This window comes from Capricornis sumatraensis, chromosome 20, assembly GCF_032405125.1.
Source record: "Capricornis sumatraensis isolate serow.1 chromosome 20, serow.2, whole genome shotgun sequence".
Taxonomy (NCBI): Eukaryota; Metazoa; Chordata; class Mammalia; order Artiodactyla; family Bovidae; genus Capricornis; species Capricornis sumatraensis.
In genome coordinates this window covers 10,750,073-10,772,199 of record NC_091088.1, presented here as the reverse complement: position 1 = coordinate 10,772,199, position 22,127 = coordinate 10,750,073, and the positions used below count along the sequence as shown (strand labels likewise).

The 22,127-nt window shown below is 47.0% G+C and overlaps 1 protein-coding gene across 2 annotated transcripts; it reads right to left on the bottom strand.

The window, feature by feature from the left end:
* Positions 1-2,931: 2,931 nt before the first annotated feature.
* NUDT7 (nudix hydrolase 7) lies at positions 2,932-11,219 on the bottom strand. Of its 2 annotated transcripts, XM_068992909.1 has the most exons (4): positions 11,154-11,219; positions 9,378-9,531; positions 8,192-8,350; positions 2,932-3,618 (listed from the first exon to the last, which is right to left on the bottom strand). In XM_068992909.1, exons 1-4 carry the CDS (start codon positions 11,186-11,188, stop codon positions 3,250-3,252), a joined length of 717 nt encoding a protein of 238 aa, XP_068849010.1. In that variant the 5' UTR covers positions 11,189-11,219; the 3' UTR covers positions 2,932-3,249. The 2 variants fall into 2 exon arrangements, with proteins under 2 accessions (XP_068849010.1, XP_068849011.1); XM_068992910.1 differs by lacking the exon at positions 8,192-8,350.
* Between the last annotated feature and the right edge of the window lie 10,908 nt (positions 11,220-22,127).

The window sequence follows — 22,127 nt, the reverse complement described above, 5'->3', positions numbered from 1 at the left end:
CACCTGCTTACCAAGGCCACAGGGATGCCAAGAAAAGAGTTGAGATGCCTGGATGGCAGAATGCACAGATTTTAGGGACTGGAGACAGTAAGTGTTTGGGGATGTCCGTCCAGCCCACTTTCTTCAGGAATGCTCCCACCCAGACCCACCTGACTCGGGGGACTTTGGGAGACACGTGCAACTCTGAGCCTTGCCCTTGAACATGTCCACAGGTTCCTGGAAACCTGCCAGGTGACCCGAATGAGGCCAAGCGGAGTCTCCTCTAAAGAATTAGGGGCTGAAGCACTTTTCTCTGTCTGTATCAATAAACTCAAGAAGATGGTTATCATCATAAGAATGACAGGATGCAAAAGTCAAGATTCACCTCCTCTTGCTTTTGAGGTAGAGGTTTCTCCCCCTGACGATTTTTTAATTGGGGGATAATTGCTTTACAATGTTGTGTTATTTCTGCCGTACACGAAGTGAATCAGCTCTATGGACATATATATCCCCTCACCGTTGGACTTTTCCCCCACCACTGCCCCATCACACCCCTCTAGGTCATCACAGAGCACCAAACTGAACTCCCTAAGCTGTACAGCGGCGTCCCGCTAGCTTCACACATCAGCTCAGCTCTGTTCAGTCGCTCAGTTGTGTCCGACTCTGCAACCCCATGGACTGTAGCACACCAGGCCTCCCTGTCCATCACCAGCTCCCAGGGCATACTCAAACTCATGTCCATTGAGTCGGTGATGCCATCCAACCATCTCATCCTCTGTCGTCCCCTTCTCCTCCTGCCTTCAATCTTTCCCAACTTCAGGGTCCTTTCCAATGAGTCAGTTCTTCGCATGAGGTGGCCCAAGTATTGGAGCTTCAGTTTTACACATGGTAGTGTATCTATGTGAATCCTCCCCGTCCCACCCTCCCAATTCATCCCACCCTCTCCGTCCACCACCCATGTCCATTCTCTAAGTCTGTGTCTCTAATCCTGGCCTGGAAATAGATTCATCTGTACCATTTTTCTAGATTCCACATATAGGCGTTAATATTCAGTATTTGTTTTTCTGACATGCTTCACTCTGTATGACAGACTCTAGTTCCATCCATATCGCTCCTTGAGGTTGATTTGTTCAGCGGTTCTGCAGAGTTTGTGAGATCAGTGCTCTGCCAATAGTTTCTTTGAGTCAAACTTCCTAAATGTCTGACTGTTGTAACAGGATATTTAACTAGAAGCCTCAACGTAAATGTCATGAAATAAACCACTAAAAAGGGGGTGGGCAGTACCTCCATCACTGTGGTGTTGGCGGTAGTTCAGTCGCTCAGTCATGTCCAGGTCTTTTGACCCTGTGGACTGTAGCCTGCCAGGCTCCTCTGTCCGTGGGATTATCCCGGCAAGATTACTGGAGTGGGTTGCCATTTCCTCCTCCAGGGGATCTTCTTGACCCAGGGATTGAACCCGCGTGTCTCCTGCCTTGAAGGCAGATTCTTTCCTGACTGAGCCAGTTGGGTGGCCACGCAAGTCGCTCAGAGTGAGGACTTAGGTTGGGTCACCTCCTCTTAGAAACGAGGCAGCTCTGCGGTGTTTGCATAAGCAAACAGTTCGGAAAGTTCTGCACTATCAGAGGTCAACCATTTACCCAGCAATTACGCTGCGGTCAGATTGTAGATACATATTTGCAAATTCCTCTACCGTTGTTCACAAACCATGTAGGCCTGTTCCTGCAGGGCTGGTTATAGAATGTTAACGGGTCAACTCACCCGACATCTGCTTTCGAGGCTGGAGCCAGATTTGCACCGTTTCAACATTTACAGGCATAAAGCTGCAGATTGAATGTCTTCCTCTGCCAGCTCTCAGAAAATCAGAATTCAGCAGCAATGGACAGTGGCATGGCTAACTAAATGGATTCAGCGTGTGGGCACCGTATTTTCAGCTACAACACAGGACCCCCTCAGTCCCCAATCTGGTCCAGGATGGCTAACACCATAATTAAGGAAAGAAATCTCTGCTAACTCTAAAGTTTGACATATGATGCTGCCCCTGTAAGAAGTAATGGATTTCAAGGTATGAGATTCAGAATATGTGTCTCTCTGACTTCTGATTTGAGGGTTGTCCTTGAAATGAGTGTTTTTCTGCTATCATATTAAGGCAGATAATCTGCCCTGATTGTCGGCCTCTCATATTCTTTCAGCTGTTTTGGATCATGACTGTCAAACCCCACCAACACCCAAAGTCATTGTGTGCATGTCCCGGGAATGGTAGGTTAAATGTCGGATCATTCTGAGTTCTAATTACTGGCAACACCTAAAGTTTGGGTGAATATCCATCCAACTGTTTTCAAGTGTTATGGTGTATCATTCAGGCTATAGCTCCGCTGTAACAAAATGACCCCAATTACAGTCGCAGAAATGACAGAGTTTTCTTTTTCTCCCATGTAGCAGTCCCACAGGAATAGCCCAGGATGGCAGGTTGCTTTGCTCCAGTCTTTCAGAGATCCAAGCTCTTACATCTTTTAGCTCTGACTTTCCTGCAGGAATTGTCTTATCTGTAAAGTCAAGGCTGGGTTGCAGATAAATCATGGAAAAGGCAATCGAGGGAGTTTGGTTTATCTCTTAAATTGAAATTGGAGATGACCAGCAAGAACGATTTCACATCCCATTGGCCTAAATTCAATTTCAGAGCTACATTTAACTGCACTGGAACTTAGTCAATGCTGGTTCTGCCTGGGGAGCTATGGGCTCAGCTTCAACTCTACAGCCAAGGAGAAGGAGGGTGTGTTCTGATGGCTGGTCAAGAGTTTCTGTCGCATATAACAGAGAGAGTGAGGTTGCCTCGTACAAATAAGATCAATGCCACATGGTCATACATTCAACAAATATTTTTAAAATACTGATTTTATTTATTTGGCTGTGCTGGGTCTTAGTTGCAGCATATAGGATCTAGTTCTCTGCCCAGGGACTGAACTCAGGCCCCCTGCTTTGGAAGCTCAGAGTCTTAGCCACTGGACCACTTTTCTTACACATGTAAGAAAAGTATTGTTACACAGATTGGGGGTGAAACTATGCAATAGTACAAACACACTTTTCTACTTTTGAAAGACTTGCTTTTTCAGACAGTAGAGGACAACTGGGGAAAAGGCAAGGTTTTTTACCTTCAAGTTGCAGTAAAAATATTCACACCTGTCAAATTCCAACAGCTGGTCGAATCATTGTTCCATGGCTAAGCCCACAAGAACACTGCTCAGAGAGTCATTTGGGTGTTGGTCTCATAAATCATAACTTGCTCAGAGCATGTTTCTGAGGCTTCAGGAAGGACTCTTCAGAGGGTGGAATCAAATCGCTGAGATTAAAGTCAACCTCAAAGGAGGGTTTTTCCCCCAAAATCACTAAGGCGATAAACACGGCACATCTTGCAGTCAGTCCCCAGATGTAGTATGTCACACCATGTTCAGGGTCCGTGTACTCAAAGCAGTGAACAATAACACGACGACCGCGGTGTGTCAGGTAACTCTGATGGTAAACACGGGGATGCAGGAAGTATTCCAGAGGCACCAGGAACACGTTCTTAACTTCATCCGGGTTAGGTCTGGCCTCAAAGTCGGAGTCTATAAATCCTACAACCGGAGTTATCCACATATCCTTCTGAAAGCAGAACATGGAAGACGCTGAGATGTGAGAGATACCATTTCAAAAAAAAAAAAAAGTATGTCTAAACACATGCTGCTGCTGCATAAACTAAGCTCATAGGCCAAAGCAGTCCGTTACATAAAACTTTCTCTATAACTAAACTTTATGTCCCTTAAATGGAGGTGTGGTAAAGAATCCGCCTGCCAATGCAGATTGGAGACAGGAGACGTGGGTTCGATCCCTGGGTCGAGAAGGTCCCCTGGAGAAGGAAATGGCAACCTACTCCAGTATTCCTGCCTGGAGAATCTCATGGACAGAGGAGCCTAGGAGGCTAGCTGGAGGGGAGATTTCTGTTTATAACCACCACTGTTCTGAAATGAACACAGGGTGCTGTTAGGTGAAAGATTCTACCTGGAGTCTGGCGGGGGAGGCCTGGGGTTTAGTGTAGGAGCTGATGGGGGCGGCATGACCTTGAACGAGAAAGGGAGATGAAACGGGGAATTCCTGAAAGAAAGTGAGTGGGGAAATCCAGGGAGACACTGTGGGGCTGGGCTTCTCCAGGAGGACCAATATGCCTGTGGGAGGTCTTGAGGGAGGGCAGCTAAGGCACGTTGAGGAGCAGTGATGACTCAGGCGGTTGACCGAATTAACGACGCAGTCAACATTTGGACCCAGAGCGGAGGAGGGGAGCGCGGGCTCCAGACGTCCCTAAGGTGGGACCCTCACTGTGCTCGGCCTGCCTGACAGCCTTTTCTGTCACGTGGTCCCCCCAAGCAGCCACTGAGATGAACGCTCAGATGCCAGGGGTTTCTTAAGGAAGAGCTCGAGGACAAAGGGGTGAGGGTTGGAGCGGGGAAGCCAGGCAGGGATGCTGCGGGCAGCTCTGGGGTATAAAGTGTGCGTTGGTCTGTCCCAGGAGATGATGAGGGGGCTGGGCTTTCATGCCCGGCCTCTGCCTGGCCAGGAGTAAATCAAGACAGTGCTGACTCATGGGGGCAGGGTGCAGCTCCAGGAGCCTGAGGGCATGAGTACTGAGAGAGAACCAGTGTGTGTGTGTCTGTGTGTGTGTCAGAAACACAGCCTAAGAGGACTGTTAGAGCATATATACAGAATCGAGAAAAGTGGCACCGATGAACGTACGTGCAGGAAGGGAATGGAGCCGCAGACACAGAGAGCAGACTCGTGGACACAGAGGGGCAAGCAGAGGGCGGGCGACGGCAGAAAGCCCCATCGCCCGTGCACACTCCCATGTGTCAGAGAGACAGCTGGCAAGGAGCTGCGTGTAACACGCGGAGGCCAGCCTGGCACTCCAGAGGGACGTGATCCATGTATAACTACCACTTATTTGCATTGTAGTATGGCAGAAACCCACACTACACTGTAAAGCAAATTTTCTCCAATTAAGAAATAAATTAAAAAAAAAAAAAAAAAGCATCTGGACAGAGCCTGGAGCGCCGCTCACCGTGCATCCGTGGCTGCTCTCTCCACTCAAACCTCACAGCCTGTGGGCCCCTCGTCTAGAATCCATCAGCCTCCCCCAGGTTCTTCATAACAACCAGCTCCTGAAGAAGCTTTACAAATGGAAACTGGATCAGAAAAAAACTTGCCCATGGCCACACCTGGCTCCCACTTGGCAGAAGCCAGGATTCTACTCCAGGCCTGCTGCCCACACGCTGGAGTCGAGCACTGAAGTTCTATCAAAATGCTGGTCACCAAATCTCCGAGCTGGCACACCAGCAAGCGGCTCGGAGACCACGGGGCAGCGTCCCCAGCTGTGGCTCAGGCCCTCCGGAGGTCTCAGGGCCATGCCTATTAGGCAGGTGCCTGGGCAGGAACTTTGCATGGCCAGTGCCAGCCCTTGAACTGGCATGTCAAGTCTAAGGAAATTAGTGTGGGAAAGAAAAAGAATCAAAGCCTCAAAGGGTAATCACGGTTTAAGACTGAATGTTCTAGATGGGGAGTCAGGCACACTCAACAGGGTTCAAGCTTAGCAAAGTAAGAGAGACTGTAGAAACTTGTGGCTGAAATAGCAACCTGCACATCCCATGTCTAAAAACACAGGTGTCTGAACTGGCAGGAAAACAGGTGGTATGTGGCAGACATCCCAGGACCCATAAGAGCCTAGATTTTGCCCATTCGCTGAGTTGAAATCCCACAGAGACTGGTTTCTGCTCTGGACATAGGATGAGGCAGGCTTAGGGCTCCTGGAAGAAGCTGCAGACCATTAGACACAGCCTCGGAAGTCAGGACACACCACTGAAATGTTACAGGAATCGGGCCTTCAGGAAGCCAAGAAAAGGATGGAGACTGGGAGTTATGGGCCACGCGTAGAGAAAAAGGAGAACTGTCCCTTGAGGCCTTTGCAGAGAGAAGCTCATACATGTATGATACAATGACATGTATGAAGGTCAGTTGGGGGCTGGAAGGCCTGGGAGGGTTAACACCAGGGATAAGGGAAAACCAGTGACACCCCCAAAACATCTCCAGGCATTGCCGTGTGTGTGTTCCCCAAGAGAGAAAATTACCCCCAGTCAAGAATTAGAATTCTGACTGAATTAGATTAGGCTTCTAGGCATTAAATAAATGGCATTTTCGAACCATATTTAAAAGATTTGCAAAGTCCAAAAAACAAAACGACCCTCACTGGCACTTCTAAATACTGTACATCTTTCTTGAAAGCCTTTCTTCATTCTAATTTCTCGGTGGTGTGACTGGCATTATAGCAGGATCAGGTCATTTGAACACACACACACCTGTGAGGACTGTTGTATACGATCCCCTTACAGGTGAACTCAGCAGCTCTGGGGACCTTGGAAATGGACTTACTCTCATTTAGGGAACTTATAACCATTACGTGTTTTGTCAAGAGAGTTCTAAAATAAATCTCTGAGACGTCCCAGGAGATTTGCAGTTATCCCCTGAAAAGGGCTTCCATTAGAAGACACAGAGGAAGTAACTGACACACGTCTTGTCTTAATCCCATGTTACTTTTCTGTCTCATTTCTTTCTCACTGAGGGCATATTTATGGAATGGCCTTTAGCTTCTTCCAAGCTAAATCTCCTGGGAGTGGTGACCTCTCTATTCTTAAAATGGACCCAATTAAGAAAGATCTCAGCATCACTGATCATCACAAAGGGCAATCTGGCTTGCTAATTTTTAGGCATCAGTGGAATTCCTCCTTTGACATAAAAAGTCATATGAAAGCCCAATACTATTAAAAAAAAAATTATACCTATTCTGATAGGTGATGAGTGAAGTTCACCTCTGGGGTATTATTCTTCCCCCAAGCCTGTAACCTTAGCTCAACCAGGAGAACAGTATCAGATAAACCCAAATTGAGGAGCGTGCAAGAACACACCTGACCTGTGCCCCTCACAAGTGTCAAATCCATAAAAACAAGGGCAGTCTAAGAAACTGGCCCAGACCAGAGAATGAGGAGGCATGGCAAGCAAGAGCAACATGCGTGAGAGCCGGGGCAGAAAGGGGGACATCAGTAGAAAAACTAGTAAAAGGCAAGCAAAGCGTGGAGTTCAGTGACGGTAAAGTGCTGACACTGACTTCTTAGTTGTGACCAATGTATCACAGTGATGTCCGATGTCAGTAACTGGGGGACCTGAGCATGGCTACGTGAGAACTCTCTGTGAAATCAGTAACCATTCTAAAATTACAAGTATATATGAAAAATTTTAGACCAGTCAAATAATTCTGTTATGCACCTTTAAATTTACCCCATTTACTCCTTCTGCCCTCCTCCAGGGGATCCTCCCGACATGGGTTTGACCCCTGGGTTGGGAAAATCCCCTGGAGGAGGGCATGGCAACCCGCTCCAGTATTCTGGCCTGGAGAATCCCACGGACAGAGGAGCCTGGCAGGCTACAGTCCATGGGTCACCAAGAATCGGACATGACTGAAGGGCCTTAGCACGGCACGGCACTCCTTCTACAGTCAGTTAGCATAAAAGAGACAGTGTTGTGATCAGCTCATGTGAAATAAGGTCCGGCTCTATCATTCCCAGGACCCCTTTTGTTGTTACGTTTGTTTGTTTCATATATACTATCAAATCCTGCTTCAAACAGAAATGCAGTTACAAGTAGTGACTGTTTCTAAACAGCTTCCCTAGATCTCAGGATATTGCTCAATCTTTGTGATATGGAGAAGCCTGGTTCCATGGTATGTGCAAAAATTAGTACCTTCAGTGGCCTCCGAGGGGCTAAAATTTGGTATGTAGCATGCTCAAGTGTGTGTTATTTTTTTCAAGGGAATTCCCAAAAATAAACCCAAACTGGAGAAAACTGAATGTGAACTCAATGTCAACACTGAGGCATCTACAGGGTTCCACAGCACCCAGTCTGAAAACCGCTGATGGCGTTCAGCCCTTTCATTTCTGGATGGGGAAGGAGGGGCCCAGACAGGAAGTGGGGCTTGCCCAAGGCCTCTTTGCCCAGCGGGGTCAAAGCCCACACATGAGCCAGTCTCTTGACTCTGTACCGCATGCTTGAGGGTCGTGGGGTCATGGGATCCTGAAGATAGTCTATCTACTGCGAGCTCACGCGAGTCTAAGCAAGCCAGCTCCACCCCCAGCCTTACATCAAACGGCAGTGGCATCAGGCAGCAGACCACCTCCACTTGATGAGGACGCAGCCCCACTTCCTCCTGGGCTTCCCGGAGAGCCGTGGCCACGTCGTCCGCATCCGTAGGATCGCACTTACCTCCAGGAAAGCAGACCTCTCCGGGTGACCTTCTCAGCTGGATATGGAAGGGACAGAGCCGCCGTGTGGGATTCCAAGTTTGGAACCACTCACTCATTCAACAAGTATGTGCTGAATTTCTGTCTTGTGCCAGAGACCATTCCCATACTTATGGCAACCAGTAGGGAATAAGACCAAATGAAAAGTTTTTCTTTTTTTCAAACTTGAGTCCTTTAAAAAAACTGAACTAGGAGAAACTACCTTCACTTCTGATTTTTCTCTCTGATTTTTCTGGTTTTTTAGCATACACACACACACACAGATTTACATTGATGGAGAAAAAAGGCCAAACAAAAGGATAATGAAAAGCGCAGTGTTTTGAATGGATAACCTTTATCAAGTGCTTACTGGTCTGGGCACAATGCTTCAGATGGATTTCTTGTCAATGAGTCTGCACAGTTCTATAAGCAACTATTTTTTTAAATATTTTTTAAAGTTGAGATGAAATGTTACTCCTTAAAAAACTTAAAAAAATTTTTTTTAAATTGAAGTACAGTTGATTTACAATGTTGTGTTAGTTTCTGGTTTACAGTAAAGTGATCTGGATACACATACACACACTATACCTGGGGTGGGATTAATCTAAAACAGTGGCTCTTGGTGGGGGCAGTTTTACGTCCCCCATCCCTGCAAGAGAGTAGGCGATATCTGGAGACATATGTGGTTGTCACAAAGTGTGTGTGTTGTCTGTGTGTGTGTTACTGGTCTCTAGTGGATAGAGGCCAAGGATATTGTTAAACATCCCATAATGTACAGGGTAACTCTCAAAACAAATTGCCCAAATGGCAATGGCTGGATAAGAAACCCTGGCATCAAAGTATTTTAAATTACTTGCTAGCTCAATTGCTTATTTTACTTTCTAAAACTTCTCCATAAAAAGCCACATGATTCTGTGGCTTCATGTACCCCTTGAACATCACAACTTTGAAAGCCCAGCTGAGAATCTGGAACCTCAAACTATGTGCTAGTGACCACATTTCAAATATCCTTGAGACCTTAAGGTCAGGAACCTTTTCGTCACTTACCTTCTCTGACCGGAGGGTGAACAACAGGTTAAGTTTCCCATCTTTAGCCAACAATGGTAGAAGGATCGAAAATTTGTTAGATGAACAGTGAGAATATTTGGTCCCAGAGTCATGCTTTTTTAAGCGGGCCTTAGCGTCATCGATCAAGCTGTTTCTAAAATGGAAACAAACCACACAGTTTAGTAACCAGAGTTATGATAAAAAGCTCCTAAACTGCATGATGTTTCTGCTTTGTTATGTGTCCTGGTATTTAGCATTTCTAGTCTCAGTGTGCTTTTTAATAATAGGACAGCAATAATAACACCCAAATCATGTGACCTTTGGTAAGACAAAATGAGGCAAAAACTACTAAGAACCCAGTTTAGTACCTGAGTTCACTTTAAAATCTAAATTAATTTTGAATGATGGTAAAATATTCTTTCAATTGTGCAATAGTTCAGTGCTGAAACCCACAGTTGGGGGCTTCCCTGGTGGCTCAGACGGTAAAGCGTATGCCTGCCATGCGGGAGACCCGGGTTCGATTCAATACTGAGGAAGACAGATTTGCAGAGCAAGTTCATTGTTACAAAGGTTACACCGTCGTAAGGTTAACGGCGTTCTCTTAACCTGGCCCTTATGTCACATTATCAAACCCTTGTCTTCAAATACCTTATAACACTGATTCCCAAACTTATGCAACAACAGAGTCACCCAGAGGGTGTGTTACAACACAGACTGCTGGGTCCACTTGTGACTTAGTAAAATCCAAGTATTTAGGCTTTAACCACACATTGTTCTCTGAGTCCATAACCATGGGTTAAGGCAGTTTTGTGTAAGGGGCAAAAGCAGGTGTTTAAGGGAGCCAGACTGGTTTCACAATGTTAGGACTGACCTCTTTAAGCCCCCCTTTCCTGATGTGTGACACGTTGAGGATGTTTGTAAGGATTAAATGATACAGTTCTGTGGCTGCCGTTTAAATGTCTCAGTCCTTAGATGCATAGTTGCTTGCCAGAGATGTCTGCTATTTCTTGCCTCTTTCTAGGAGGTAGGATGCTCAATAACGTAGTTAGGAAACTGCAGTGGGTGCTGAAAATGCCCAAATGGCCTGAAAAGAGTCACAGGTATGCTGGCACTGGAGGGGACTCCAGAGCACATCCTAGTGCACACAGGCAGGTGTCCAGAAAAGGAAACTAGAATTTCCGACCAGGAATGTGAGGGACTGGTTAAAAGTGTGGTGCCCAGAACTGACCAGAGGGACCAGCAGAAGCAACAGTCTGCAAAACCGTCCACATAAGGAGCTGGTGCTTGGAGTAATCGCCAGGTAAACACTACTGTCGGTACATTCTGTACTGCATTCTGGACATGGGCTCATCTCACCTTCTTTCCATGCTTTTCTCATTAAGGTGAAAACACGATCACGTTCCAGGCTCAGAGTCTGTGTAACTGATGCTGGAAGTAGCCCGGGGACCTTGACCCGGGCGCTGCCTGGTGCGGGCTCGCTGTCCGACGGCTGAGGCTCGGCAAGCGGAAGAGGGAAGCCCTCGGGGGCCGTGCGCCCACCAAGCGTGCAAACCCGGCTCTGTCTTTGGCGGGGGTAGGCACGAAGGCCCGGGGACCCTGCGAGCTGCCAAAGGAGGTGAGCGTCCGGAGCGTGGGGCTCCGGAAGGCGGGCAGGCGGGACCCGCAACAAGTAGCCAGAAGGCCCCGGGCACTCACGGCCCTCAACCTGTCCGGCCGCGCAGTGATCAAGGCAGGGCCAGGTCCGGCTCGGGGTGCCAGAGGTCGGGGAGGTCTTACCTGACTGGTTCTTGGGGAGGGCCGGGTGGCGACATCGCCCCAGGAGAGTTCGCTTCTTGCCAGCAACGCCTCCCAAGGCACTCTGCCGGACGAGCATGCGCAGAACAGCTCCGGGCCTGAAGCGGGGAGAGAGGCGGGGCCCGGAGCCGGGGCGGGGCCTGGCTTAGGACGCAGGGCGGGACCGAGAGCCCCAGGCTGAAGATCGGGGCGGGGCGGGGCGGGGCTAGTGGGGCGGGGCGAGGCGTGGGGGCAGGGCTAGTGGGGCTTAAGGCCCCGCCTTCCTGGTCGCGCAGAGCTTCTTCCTGCTTTCCCTCAAAGGCAGGAGCTAAAGGAAGAATTCTGAAATTGACAATTGTTGAAAAGGGGGAAAGGGGGAGAATGCAGTGCTGGTGACTTGAGAGAATTCTAACATTCGTACTCACCGTTGCTAGGTGGTCAAGTTGGTTCGATTTTTCTGAACAGCAGTCCGCACATGTTTACCCAGCACCTACTTTGTGCTGGATGCAGGCGCGACGGTGAGTGAACAGACAACACGGAGCTTACAGTCAAATAGGAGAGAGGGAGACAGAACTCAGACAATTACCTAGATGAAGCCCTTAGTCTCTGGGGAGCATGTGAGGGAGAAGCAAATCAGAGAAAGCTTCCCAGAGAGACTAGTATCCGAGCTGACCCGGAAAGCTGCTGTTCTTGAAGTGTCGTCCTGGGAGAAGCCGCGACCGTCCACATCAGCGGCGTCCGTGTGCTGTTAAAAATGGATAGACTCTCGGGTCCCACCCAGGAGATGCTGGATCGGACGGAAACTGGGTGTAGAGCGCAGTGAGCTGTATTGTAAGGGAGTTCTGTTGCTCCGAGAGGGAGAAGGGCAGGGGGAGAGTTTCAGGAAAAAGAATGAATTTGTGCAAAGATCCCAGAAGTAGCTGAAGAAGACCAGTGAGAGGGAGCCTGGTTTGAGCTTACATTCAAAAGGTTAATTCAGAGATGGAAGGCTAAGGCTGACTTCTCCATCCTGCACAGGAGGTGCAATGCCCAGGACCCCCCAGAATTTCAGGACTCCATGACAAATGTTTTAATTTTCATTTCTTTTCTTTCTTTTTTTGCCACCTTGAATGGCCTATGCAGCGAAAGCACCAAGTCCTAACTACTGGATTGCCAGGGAATTCCTTAACTTTAATTTCTTTCCAAAGAAGAAAATGAATATAATAAGAAGCAGTATATAATAATGAATTCTGCTTGGGTTATATTCATCTTTAACCAATGCAGTCCTAAAAGAATATTCATTTTATTATTTAAAGGAGAAAGGTCCATAAAACCAAAATTACCTAGGGCCCATGAAAATTACAATGTAGCCCTGGTCGAGGGAGAGTTGGGCCACAGTTTCCAAGACCTCTAAGACCACTGAGCTCAGCTGTTCACCTCGCCAGTTTGCCAAGGCTGGGAAAGCCCAAACCAAAAGCTTGATGGCATCCTAAGAATAGTGATGCTAGTTTTTCTCTTAAATGTTAGTGTACTTAGTCCTCTGAGCAACCCCGTGAAGTAAGGTTATTTCCACAGAGGTGTTGCCATCCTCACTCTCCAGAGCAGGAAATTTAAAAATGTGTCTTGCTTTGGGAACTTCCCTAGTGATCCAGTGGTTAAGACTGGATGCTTTCCATGCAGGGGGTGTGGGTTCCATTCCTGGTCAGGGAACTAAACCCATATGCTGTGGGCATGGCAAAAACAAAAACAATATCTTGCTTATTAAGGTCACACAGCTAGGCTTTAAGGTTAGATCATTCTGACCTCTAAGTTCATTTATTTTGATGCAACCTCTCACAAGCAACGGGCCTGTGAATTATGTGGATCTGATTGGCAGTGAGAAAGAGATGAATCGACATATCCATTGCAGACATATCCATTGTGCCAGGCACGTCTAAAGTGCAGCCCCCTGACCCCCAAGACCTCTTAGTCTGTTGGGGATGATAATGAATGCGCAGTGTGCTCTAGCTCTGTATAAAAAGAGAGTGAAGATGGAGTTGGGGGCTGGAGATTATTGTCCAAGCATTCTATTTTCTCTTCTTTTGCCCATCCTTTGGTTGAATCCTCCTTTTGAAGATGAACAAACTGAGGCTCAGAGTGGGTCAGTGCCTTGCCCCACACAGCAGGGAGCTGGCACTTGAGTAGGTTTTGAGGGCTAGGTGGGGTTTCAAGAGGCCAAAGTGGGGGCAGTGGCATTCCAGGCAGAGGGAACAGCAGAAACCAAAGCTTGAGTGAAGAGTTTCAGAGAGTCAAGGAGTGCAGCGTGGCTGGAACCAAAAGGGCAACTTGCAGACTGGAGCCCTGGGAACAGAGGAGAAAGCTTTGGAAATCACAGCAAGATGGAAGTTGAACTTCTTTCTGAAGGAAGAGGAATGAACAGGTCTGGGTTTTCAGGAAGATCTCTGTGGAATCAGGTTGGGAGATGGATTAGAAGTGAGGAGAAATTGGGGGGCAGTTGGAGGCAGGAGTTCTTCTAAAAGTCCAGACTGAAAGAACCAGAAAAAAAAAAAAACTTTAAACCTTCTGATAAATACCTATCCCTTCTCTGACATCAGAAAGGAGGGAGTCTGGATTGCCTTCGTGTAAAAACAGCATCCTTAGATGCTTTGCTGTGTACCAAGGCTAAATGCAGGGCATCTGCTTTCAATCAGAAATACTGTTGGAAAAACAGTTAGCTGTTATGGCTTTTGTAATGCTGGAAGCCATAGCACAGGGGGCATCACAAGCTAAAATGCATATCTCTCTATATATATCTATATCTATATCTATATATATATATATATATATATATCTGCAAAACAATACAGGCTTGAAGGTTAATGGGCAGTGTCTTCTAGGGGAAATAATTTGTCTCTGTAGCTTTTGCACACAGATTTGTTGGTAGCGACATAAATTCTGGAAACTGTGTTGAAGAAAAACAAAGCTATAAAAAGGTTCAGGCCAGCCTGCAAAGCCAACACCTCCATGTGCATTTCCGTCAAAGAGGCACATCCTGAGGACTGCAGATAAGGTCCACCCACCTGGAAACTTAATTTGGGCGGCACCTTAAGGCCATGTCTGGGTGGTGCAGAGATCAAGAAAATACCAACCAGCCTTTGCAGCAAAGGATGTCTGGGGAAAAAGACCTACAATTAGCTTTAATGCCAGAAAAGTGCTCTAATCTAGGAGGGTCGGGGCAGAGTACTCTGGAGAGTGAGGAGCAGTGGGGAAGGGATTAATTCTGCCCGGGAGGAGGCAGTGGGCTCCAGGTAGAATGTGGAGGGAAAGTAAGATAATAGGAAACACTAAGCATTTAGTGTTATTTTCCCAGGAAATAAAGCTCAAGTATAGTGGGAATTCCTAATAATGTACTTTCACGGCCTTGAGAAATTTCACAGAAATAGCACCTGGAAAAACAGCATATGTTAAGAAAATGTGTTTTTCTTAAGAATAATCTCCTTGTTACAAACCTCAAGGCCAGCCCCAGAAGGGAGTATGACTGGGATCATGAAAGCGTGGATCTTGGAACACCGGGTCGGTGTCAGGCATGAACGCTGCCTACGCACTTGCTAATTGTTCCTGAGACTAGCCCAGAAGGGACCAGTCTGGGGTAAAACAAGGAGATTTGGACTATGTCGGTGTAGTGTCTGAGAAATAAGATCAAAGACAGTCTTGCAGTCTGCACAAAGGAACAAAAGCTGGACTACGAGTGGACGCTGCACCGCAGTCCAGTAGAGGCTGCAGGGCCCCTGACCCGCTGCACCAGATTTTGTGTTGTCTTCATTCTCGTCGCTCGCTTCTCAACCTTTAGGGCAACACTCAAGAAATAGGAGTTTCCTCTGCTCCTTCCTCAGTTTGCTAGGGTCTCTAAACTCCTGCTGGGAAGTGTCAGAGGGGAGCTTTCAGGTTCGTTCTCACATATCTATCAGGGGATGATGGTTACAATTGCTGGGCTGGGCCCTGCAGACATATCTCCATCACCTCCCTCCACCCCCCACCCCTCTCCCCAGCAAATCACACCCCTCTCCCCAGCAAATCAGAGAGAGTTAAGGAGGCAGAGACTTGCCCCTTCTAACACAGGAAGATGTATTTATTTACTTTTGGCTGCACCGGGTCTTCGTTGCTGAGTATGGGCTTTCTCTAGTTGTGGCGAGCTTTCTCTAGCTGGGGTTCGAGGCCTTCTTATTGTGCTGACTTCTCTTGTTGTGGAACATGGGCTCTAAACATGTGGGCTTCAGCAATTGCAGCCTGGGGGCTTAGTTGCCCTGCAGCATGTGAAATCTTCCCGGAGCAGGGATTGAACCCACGTCCGCTGCTTTGGCAGGCAGATTCTTAGCCACTGGACTACCAGGGAAGCCCTAGTAGAGGAAGTGGACAGAGTTCTTTGAAGATTAGGTGGAAACAGAAATGCTTTTTTGAACAGGTCAGGGGTCCTCGGTCTCGAAAATTATCCAGCGGCAAGGATGCTGTGTGGACATCTAAGTGCCCTGAATCCCACCCCACAGGTACTTATCTCAGGGTGGAAATTCATCTAGGAACATGCATTTCTGAGCAAGCGTCTAGGCGATTCTGATGTACCAGTGAAGGCACTAGTTTAAATGCTCCCAAGGGAGTGCTCCCAAGGGAGATGAGGTGTTCGATGCTGAACGGATGAAAGTCACCGCCTTCTAACACTGGATGATGTAGCAACCCTAGAGGGAAGGCAGGTGGGGGCCACCCAGTGCCAGGAGCCATCGGTAGCAATGGGACAATTTCCCTTTAAGGGCTTGGGAGCTGGTAACTCAGGCAGGTCCATCTCAGCCGAGACTCCAGGGCAGTTGAGCGGATTGTTCTGTACAAAGTTAACTGGGGTGGACAGATCCCGACTTAATGTGGTTCTTGCATTTTGGTAAAAGATCCTCGTTGTGACCCCATGGACTGTAGCCCACCAGGCTCCTCTGTCCATGGAATCCTTCAAGCAAGAATACTGGAGTGGGTTGCCATTTCCTTCTCCAGGGGATCTTCCCAACCCAAGTATTGAACCCTGGTCTCCTGCATTGCAGGCAGATTCCTTGCCATCTGAGCCACCAGGGAAGCCCCGTTAAAGGGAAAGAGTTTGTGAATTTGGTTCAGCATGTTTTCAAAGTTGAGTGCCCATTCTTGGGCTCAGCATCAAGTTGGATGTTGGAAATACAGGGACAGTGGACAGTTGGTCCTTATTGTTGAGGATTTTGATGTCAAATATGGCAGCAAGTAATTTTGGTCTGCACAGAAATCTTCTGGGGGTAATTAAACATGTAGATTCGTGGGTTACGGCCTCATTTGCAAGGCAAATACATCTGCATTTGTGACCAGATCTTTGGGTGATTCTGATACAAGTCTAAACTTTGAAAGGGGGAGAAATGGAACTTGAATATGGAAAAAATAAAAGAGTAAAAATCAGTCAGACCCGGGAAGTCTGGAGAGACACTGGAGCCAAGAAGTCAGTGACCTGAGACAGTCCTTCTGGCAGCAGGTGTGGACTGGGAACAGAAGATTAGATGGGGATTATTGGGAAAAATGCTTCTAGAACGGCCCCAGACTACACAAGTGTAAATCACTGGGAATTTATTTCCCAGTACTGCCAATGTGATTTTTCAAAGTAACTCATGATGCTTTTTCATTCATGTTTAATTTTCATTGTGTAATAACAATAAAACAGATATATGCTTGCATATTAAGATGCCTTAAATCTCTGAGTTTCTTTGATCCAGGCCTGCCAAAAACTGACAATAACTGATGAGCGCCCATCTTTCACAGATTTCTCTACTCTCGTCAGGTCTTATCTCTGTGCACCTTTAGAAATGAGATAAAGATTAGTTATATTTGATTCCTTAACAGTCATGTAATCTTTGTGTAATGGAACAATCAAGTAGGTTTAATTACCAGTAACAACTGTGCTGGGAAATTTGTAATCTGAATGAAGGCTCAGCCTAGGATGCACAGAATGGCATGACTGCGCAACACGATGAGAAGCAGTCTGGTCTCAATTAGCTTGTGAATTAGTTAGCAAATTGGCTTAAGGTTTTCCAGTGCATGTGGGAAGCTCAGCCTCAGTGGAAGAAACAGATTTTACTCTACAGCGAATTCTGCAGAATTCCTCTGTGCCTTCACTTTGGCCTTGAGTCTGTCCACCAGGAACTCAGCATTCAACCCTGATTGAACCCCTTTGCTTGTAAAGGTTGGTGAGAGGAGATAGAAAGTTACATCCCTCCCCAGTCCAGACTCCACCACTTACCTAGCATGGTGCCTTCTCCAATCCACTCTTTCTGCCTCAGCAGAAAGCATGCCATCTGTGCTCTGCTCTTGGGGACTACACTCTGGCCTGCAGCCTCTCTTGGTGTATCTGGGATAATGAATGCTGTGAGGTGGACAAACTCTTTAAGAAGGATGCCATCCATCTGCTGCTAGCCTCTGGTTCCATGTTGACCCTTTGGCTGGGTTGTGTGGTTTTTTTTTTAATATTTTAAAAAATTAGTTAATTATGTATTTTTGGCTGGGTCGGGTCTTTGCTGCTGCCCTGGCTCCTTCTCCAATCGTGGGGCTACTCTCTAGTTGTAGCATGTGGGGCTCTCATTGCAGAGGGCTCTCCTGCTGCAAGGCTCTACCATATGAAGGCTTCAGCCACTGCAGCGCGTGGGCTCGGTAGTTGCCGCGTCCAGGCTCCGGAGCACAGGGTCAACAGTTGTGGTGCACAGGCTCAGTCGCTCTGTGACCAGCGAGGTCCTCCAGGATCAGGGATTGAACTGTGTCTCCTGCATTGACAAGAGGACTCTGCACCGCTGAGCCACCAAGGAAGCTCCGGGCTGTCTCAGAAAGACCACACAATAGTCTTGTTAGGGCTGGAGGGCATTGGCCACAGTTTAAGGTCTTCAGGGGAAGCCAGAAAAGAACAAGGGCTCTCACGGAGTGATTTCAAGGGTCTGATGGTGGAGGATTCTACTTCTAGCAGCCGCTGTCCAGCGGGACGTTCTACAGTGATGGAAATGCTCTCTGTTGGCACTTTCTAGTGAAGTGACGGCTAACCGCATGTGGGTACTGAACACTTGAAATGTGGCTAATGTGACAGAACTAAATTTTAAACTTTCGTTTTTAAAATATTTATTTATCTGGTTGTGCTAGGTCTTAGTTGTGGCATGAAGGATCTCCTATCTTCCTTGCTGTGTGCACGATCTTTAGTTGCAGCGTGTGGAATCTAGTTCCCTGACTGGGGATCAAACCCAGGCCCCCTGCTTGGGAGTGTGGAGTCTTAGGCACTGGACTACCAGGGAAGCCCCTAAATTTTATTTACTTTTAGATAATTTAAAGGGTGATATGTGGCTTGCGGCTACCATATTAATACAGTCAGAGGGTTGTAATTTCTAAATTTCCTTCTATCTTGCCATCCACTTAGAAACATCAGCTCATGTCCTCTTAACTTGCTTTGAGAAAAATTCCTGAAATTTTTATTTATTTATTTATTTTGCCCCCTAGGGTATTATATGGATGTGAGAGTTGGACTGTGAAGAAGGCTGAGCGCTGAAGAATTGATGCTTTTGAACTGTGGTGTTGGAGAAGACTCTTGAGAGTCCCTTGGACTGCAAGGAGGTCCAACCAGTCCATTCTGAAGGAGATCAACCCTGGGATTTCTTTGGAAGGAATGATGCTAAAGCTGAAGCTCCAGTACTTTGGCCACCTCATGCGAAGAGCTGACTCATTGGAAAAAACTTTGATGCTGGGAGGGATTGGGGGCAGGAGGAGAAGGGGACGACCGAGAATGAGATGGCTGGATGGCATCACTGACTCGATGCACGTGAATCTGAGTGAACTCCGGGAATTGGTGATGGACAGGGAGGCCTGGCGTGCTGCGATTCACGGGGTCGCAAAGAGTCGGACATGACTGAGCGATTGAACTGAGGGTATTTTGGGGAGATGGAGCTGAATGCCAGCATCACTATTTCTTTTCTTTTACAAAGAACGTAAGCTCACATTCCCCTCCATGGGCACCCATTCCTCTCCCATCACCTATCTCATTAGTGAGGGCACTGAAACTGGCTTTTAGTTTTACTGGCGACAATAAGCTGTTAACAACAAAGTGCCTATTTATACCTACTCCGTGGCATGAGCTGTGTTGATTTATATGTTGTTAACGACAACTAGACATCATACCACTCGTTAAAGAATTAATATTGTGGATGGAAGAATAAAGTATTTCCCAAAGTATGTTCCAAGCAACCTCAGACAGATGATGTGCACTCTACGAAGGCACGGTGGCCACATTCATTTTGGGAAGTCTGTGTTTGGTCCTACTCTTTCAGGTATGCATCTATTTTAATATGTCTCATCTTTAATTGTGTGATAGTTCTTTTAGCGACAAAAGCAAGTTTACTTGGGAACAGCCAGAGGAATTGCCATTTCGGCTATATAAAAATGGCAGATTGTAGGCAAAACCAGAGAACAAAGAAGCAGAATTTGTTCTTACAGGGAAATAGAGTGGTGGACAGGGTTGTAAAAACCACAGAGTCCATTGGAGGAGATTAGGAGCCCAGTGTGTGGAGGTTTCTCATTGGAGGAGGTGGGGAGCCCAGTGTATGGAGGTTTCTCATTGGAGGAGATTGGGAGCCCAGTGTATGGAGGTTTCTCATTGGTGAAGTTGCCCCAGTCTCTGATTGGCTGGGCTGTCAGGCCAAGAGACCTCTTTCTCTTCCTGCTGGACCGCAGAACGGGTGACAGCTCTCTGTGGGAGATGCAGGTACTGTGTAGTCCTGCGTGGAGTCATTGGCTACGCATGTCAGGGACATGGGACCTCCACCTTCAGGCCTGTCTTGACTCCAGTTTTACCGGAAGTTTCATTAATTCCACACACGGTGAAGTTTTCAAAATATTCAGCTGTAAAGAAATCTACTTCACTTTGTTCAGCCCAACTTTTCTCTGATGTACTTGGCCATAGACTTCTTTTTGCCCCCGTGATACCCATGAACATTAATTTGCACTGGTGTCCCGTGTTTCGTTGGTGAATGTAGCACTTTGAGTGGTGCTACATTAGCGTAATGGGTAAGGATATAGGGGAAGGATGAATATTGCCCCTGAGGATACAGGGCCAACTTCACGGAGAAGCCTGCTGCTGCTTCCATTCCGTTAACCTACTTTGTTTTTCTTCAGGGCATTCATCACTGGATGATATAATACATAGTTCAGTTCAGTTCTGTTCAGTCGCTCAGTCGTGTCCAACTCTTTGCGACCCCATGAATTGCAGCATACAATTAGTTTTCCTTAATTCTCTGGTCCTCCCCCCGCCCCCTCCCAAAATCTAAGCTCCAGTAGAGAGGGAACAATGTGTTAATATCTTTTCCTCACTGCTCTTGCTGCACCACCTAGATCGTCAAGGCATGACTTTTGACTGAATTTGGAAAAGAAAACATTTCAACTGGGCTTTAAAGGGGAAGAAGGATTTTGAGGGGTTAGATGTTCATTCTGGAAGGAAGGAGAAGCACAGAAGAATAAAAGCAATTAACGAGTTGTCAAGAAGCTGGCTTTGTTTGAAGCCAGACTGCCATCTCCCAGGGGCAGGAAATAACACTGCAAGGATTCACTGAGGCCGGTACGTAAATTGAGAGAGGGGTGGTGGTGGTGGTGGCGGGCTCGCTTTATAGGAGCATTTTCTAAGAGAGGCAAGATATTGGTGGTACCTTACCATCTCCAGAGAATGCCAGATTCTTTACTGGGGAAGAGACACTGTTGAGGGAGTGAGCCACTCTGTTTTCTGGCATTCTGGCCAGTTTACTTACATACAAATAAATCCATTGATATATATGCATGGTGATATGCATGCATGATATATACCTGGTATCTGCTTTTATACATTTTTATAAAATTATGCATTTAGAGTGAACTTGCACCAATGTGTCTACATGGAAGCCAAATTCATAACCTGAAACACGCACAACCAGTGGCTCTCAAAGGTTGCCATCTTTATAAACTCATCTCGGACGTTGAGAAGATGAGTCATCCTTCTGGGAAAAGGGCATCAGCTGTCAGGCTGTGTTTCCTCTTTGCTTTCTCATTTAGAATACAGATGTGCTTTAGAGACAGGGACAAAGAGCAGGATATGTTTCTTTTCATGTTGTTTGTCTTTTTTCATAATGAACAGCAATGGTTTGTTCCTCAAATAGATGCAGGGCTGCTAACTAGGCTAATTTGTACAGCCTGATGGGAAATGAGATGTTCATGGTTTTGACAATGTGTCTTCTTCTGACCTTGTGTAGGGATTAAAATGTACATCCTGTTCACTTTAGGTAAGAACGTACTGCCCACAGCATCTTCCTCAACCTTGACAGCCTGGGCTAGTTTTTCCTCCCTGACCCTCAGCCAAAGTCTCCTGAGTTTTATGCTCCTTAGTGCCTCGCCCCCTTCCCCCCCACCTCTCGCCACCCCGCCCCCCACCGCCAACTGAAGGATGAGGCCGGTAGCAACACATGGCCATCAACAGCAACCACTTATGTTTGAAGGCCTGTGTGTGAGGCCTTGTAGGAAAGTGCATTAATTGCTTTACATGGATGGGCTTGATTAATTCTGTAACCACCTTCTGATGAATAGACGCTTTTCTTTTTTTTTTTTTGCTATGAGTGTACGGCGACAGAGAGCAGATAAACAGCTGAGCATCTCAGGGCAGGTAGAGATGGGCTAGGATTTGAATATAAACCATTTCATCCTGATGTCCATATCCACTCTACGGCATTTTGCTCCTTATTGAACACAGTTTTTACTTTTTAGGTCTATTTTTGTGCTCATTTGATTGCTACTTAATACATACATGTGCTTGGTCACGCAATCATGTCCGACTCTTCTGCAGCCCCATGCACTGTAGCCCGCCAGGCTCCTCTGTCCATGGGATTCTCCAGGCAAGAATACTGGAGGGGGTTGCCATGCCCTCCTCCGTAACATACACATGCGTGTGCATATATATGAGTGTATACATTCCCT

Excerpts from the sequence above, each read along its gene's own strand:
- NUDT7 (XM_068992909.1), bottom strand. The coding sequence starts at position 11,188 with ATGTCGCCACCCGGCCCTCCCCAAGAACCAGTCAG. Across the intron at positions 9,532-11,153 it reads CCTCCCCAAGAACCAGTCAG|AAACAGCTTGATCGATGACG; the intron begins GTAAGACCTCCC and ends TTTCCATTTTAG. Across the intron at positions 3,619-8,191 it reads TGATGCCACTGCCGTTTGAT|AAGGATATGTGGATAACTCC; the intron begins GTAAGGCTGGGG and ends TTCTGCTTTCAG.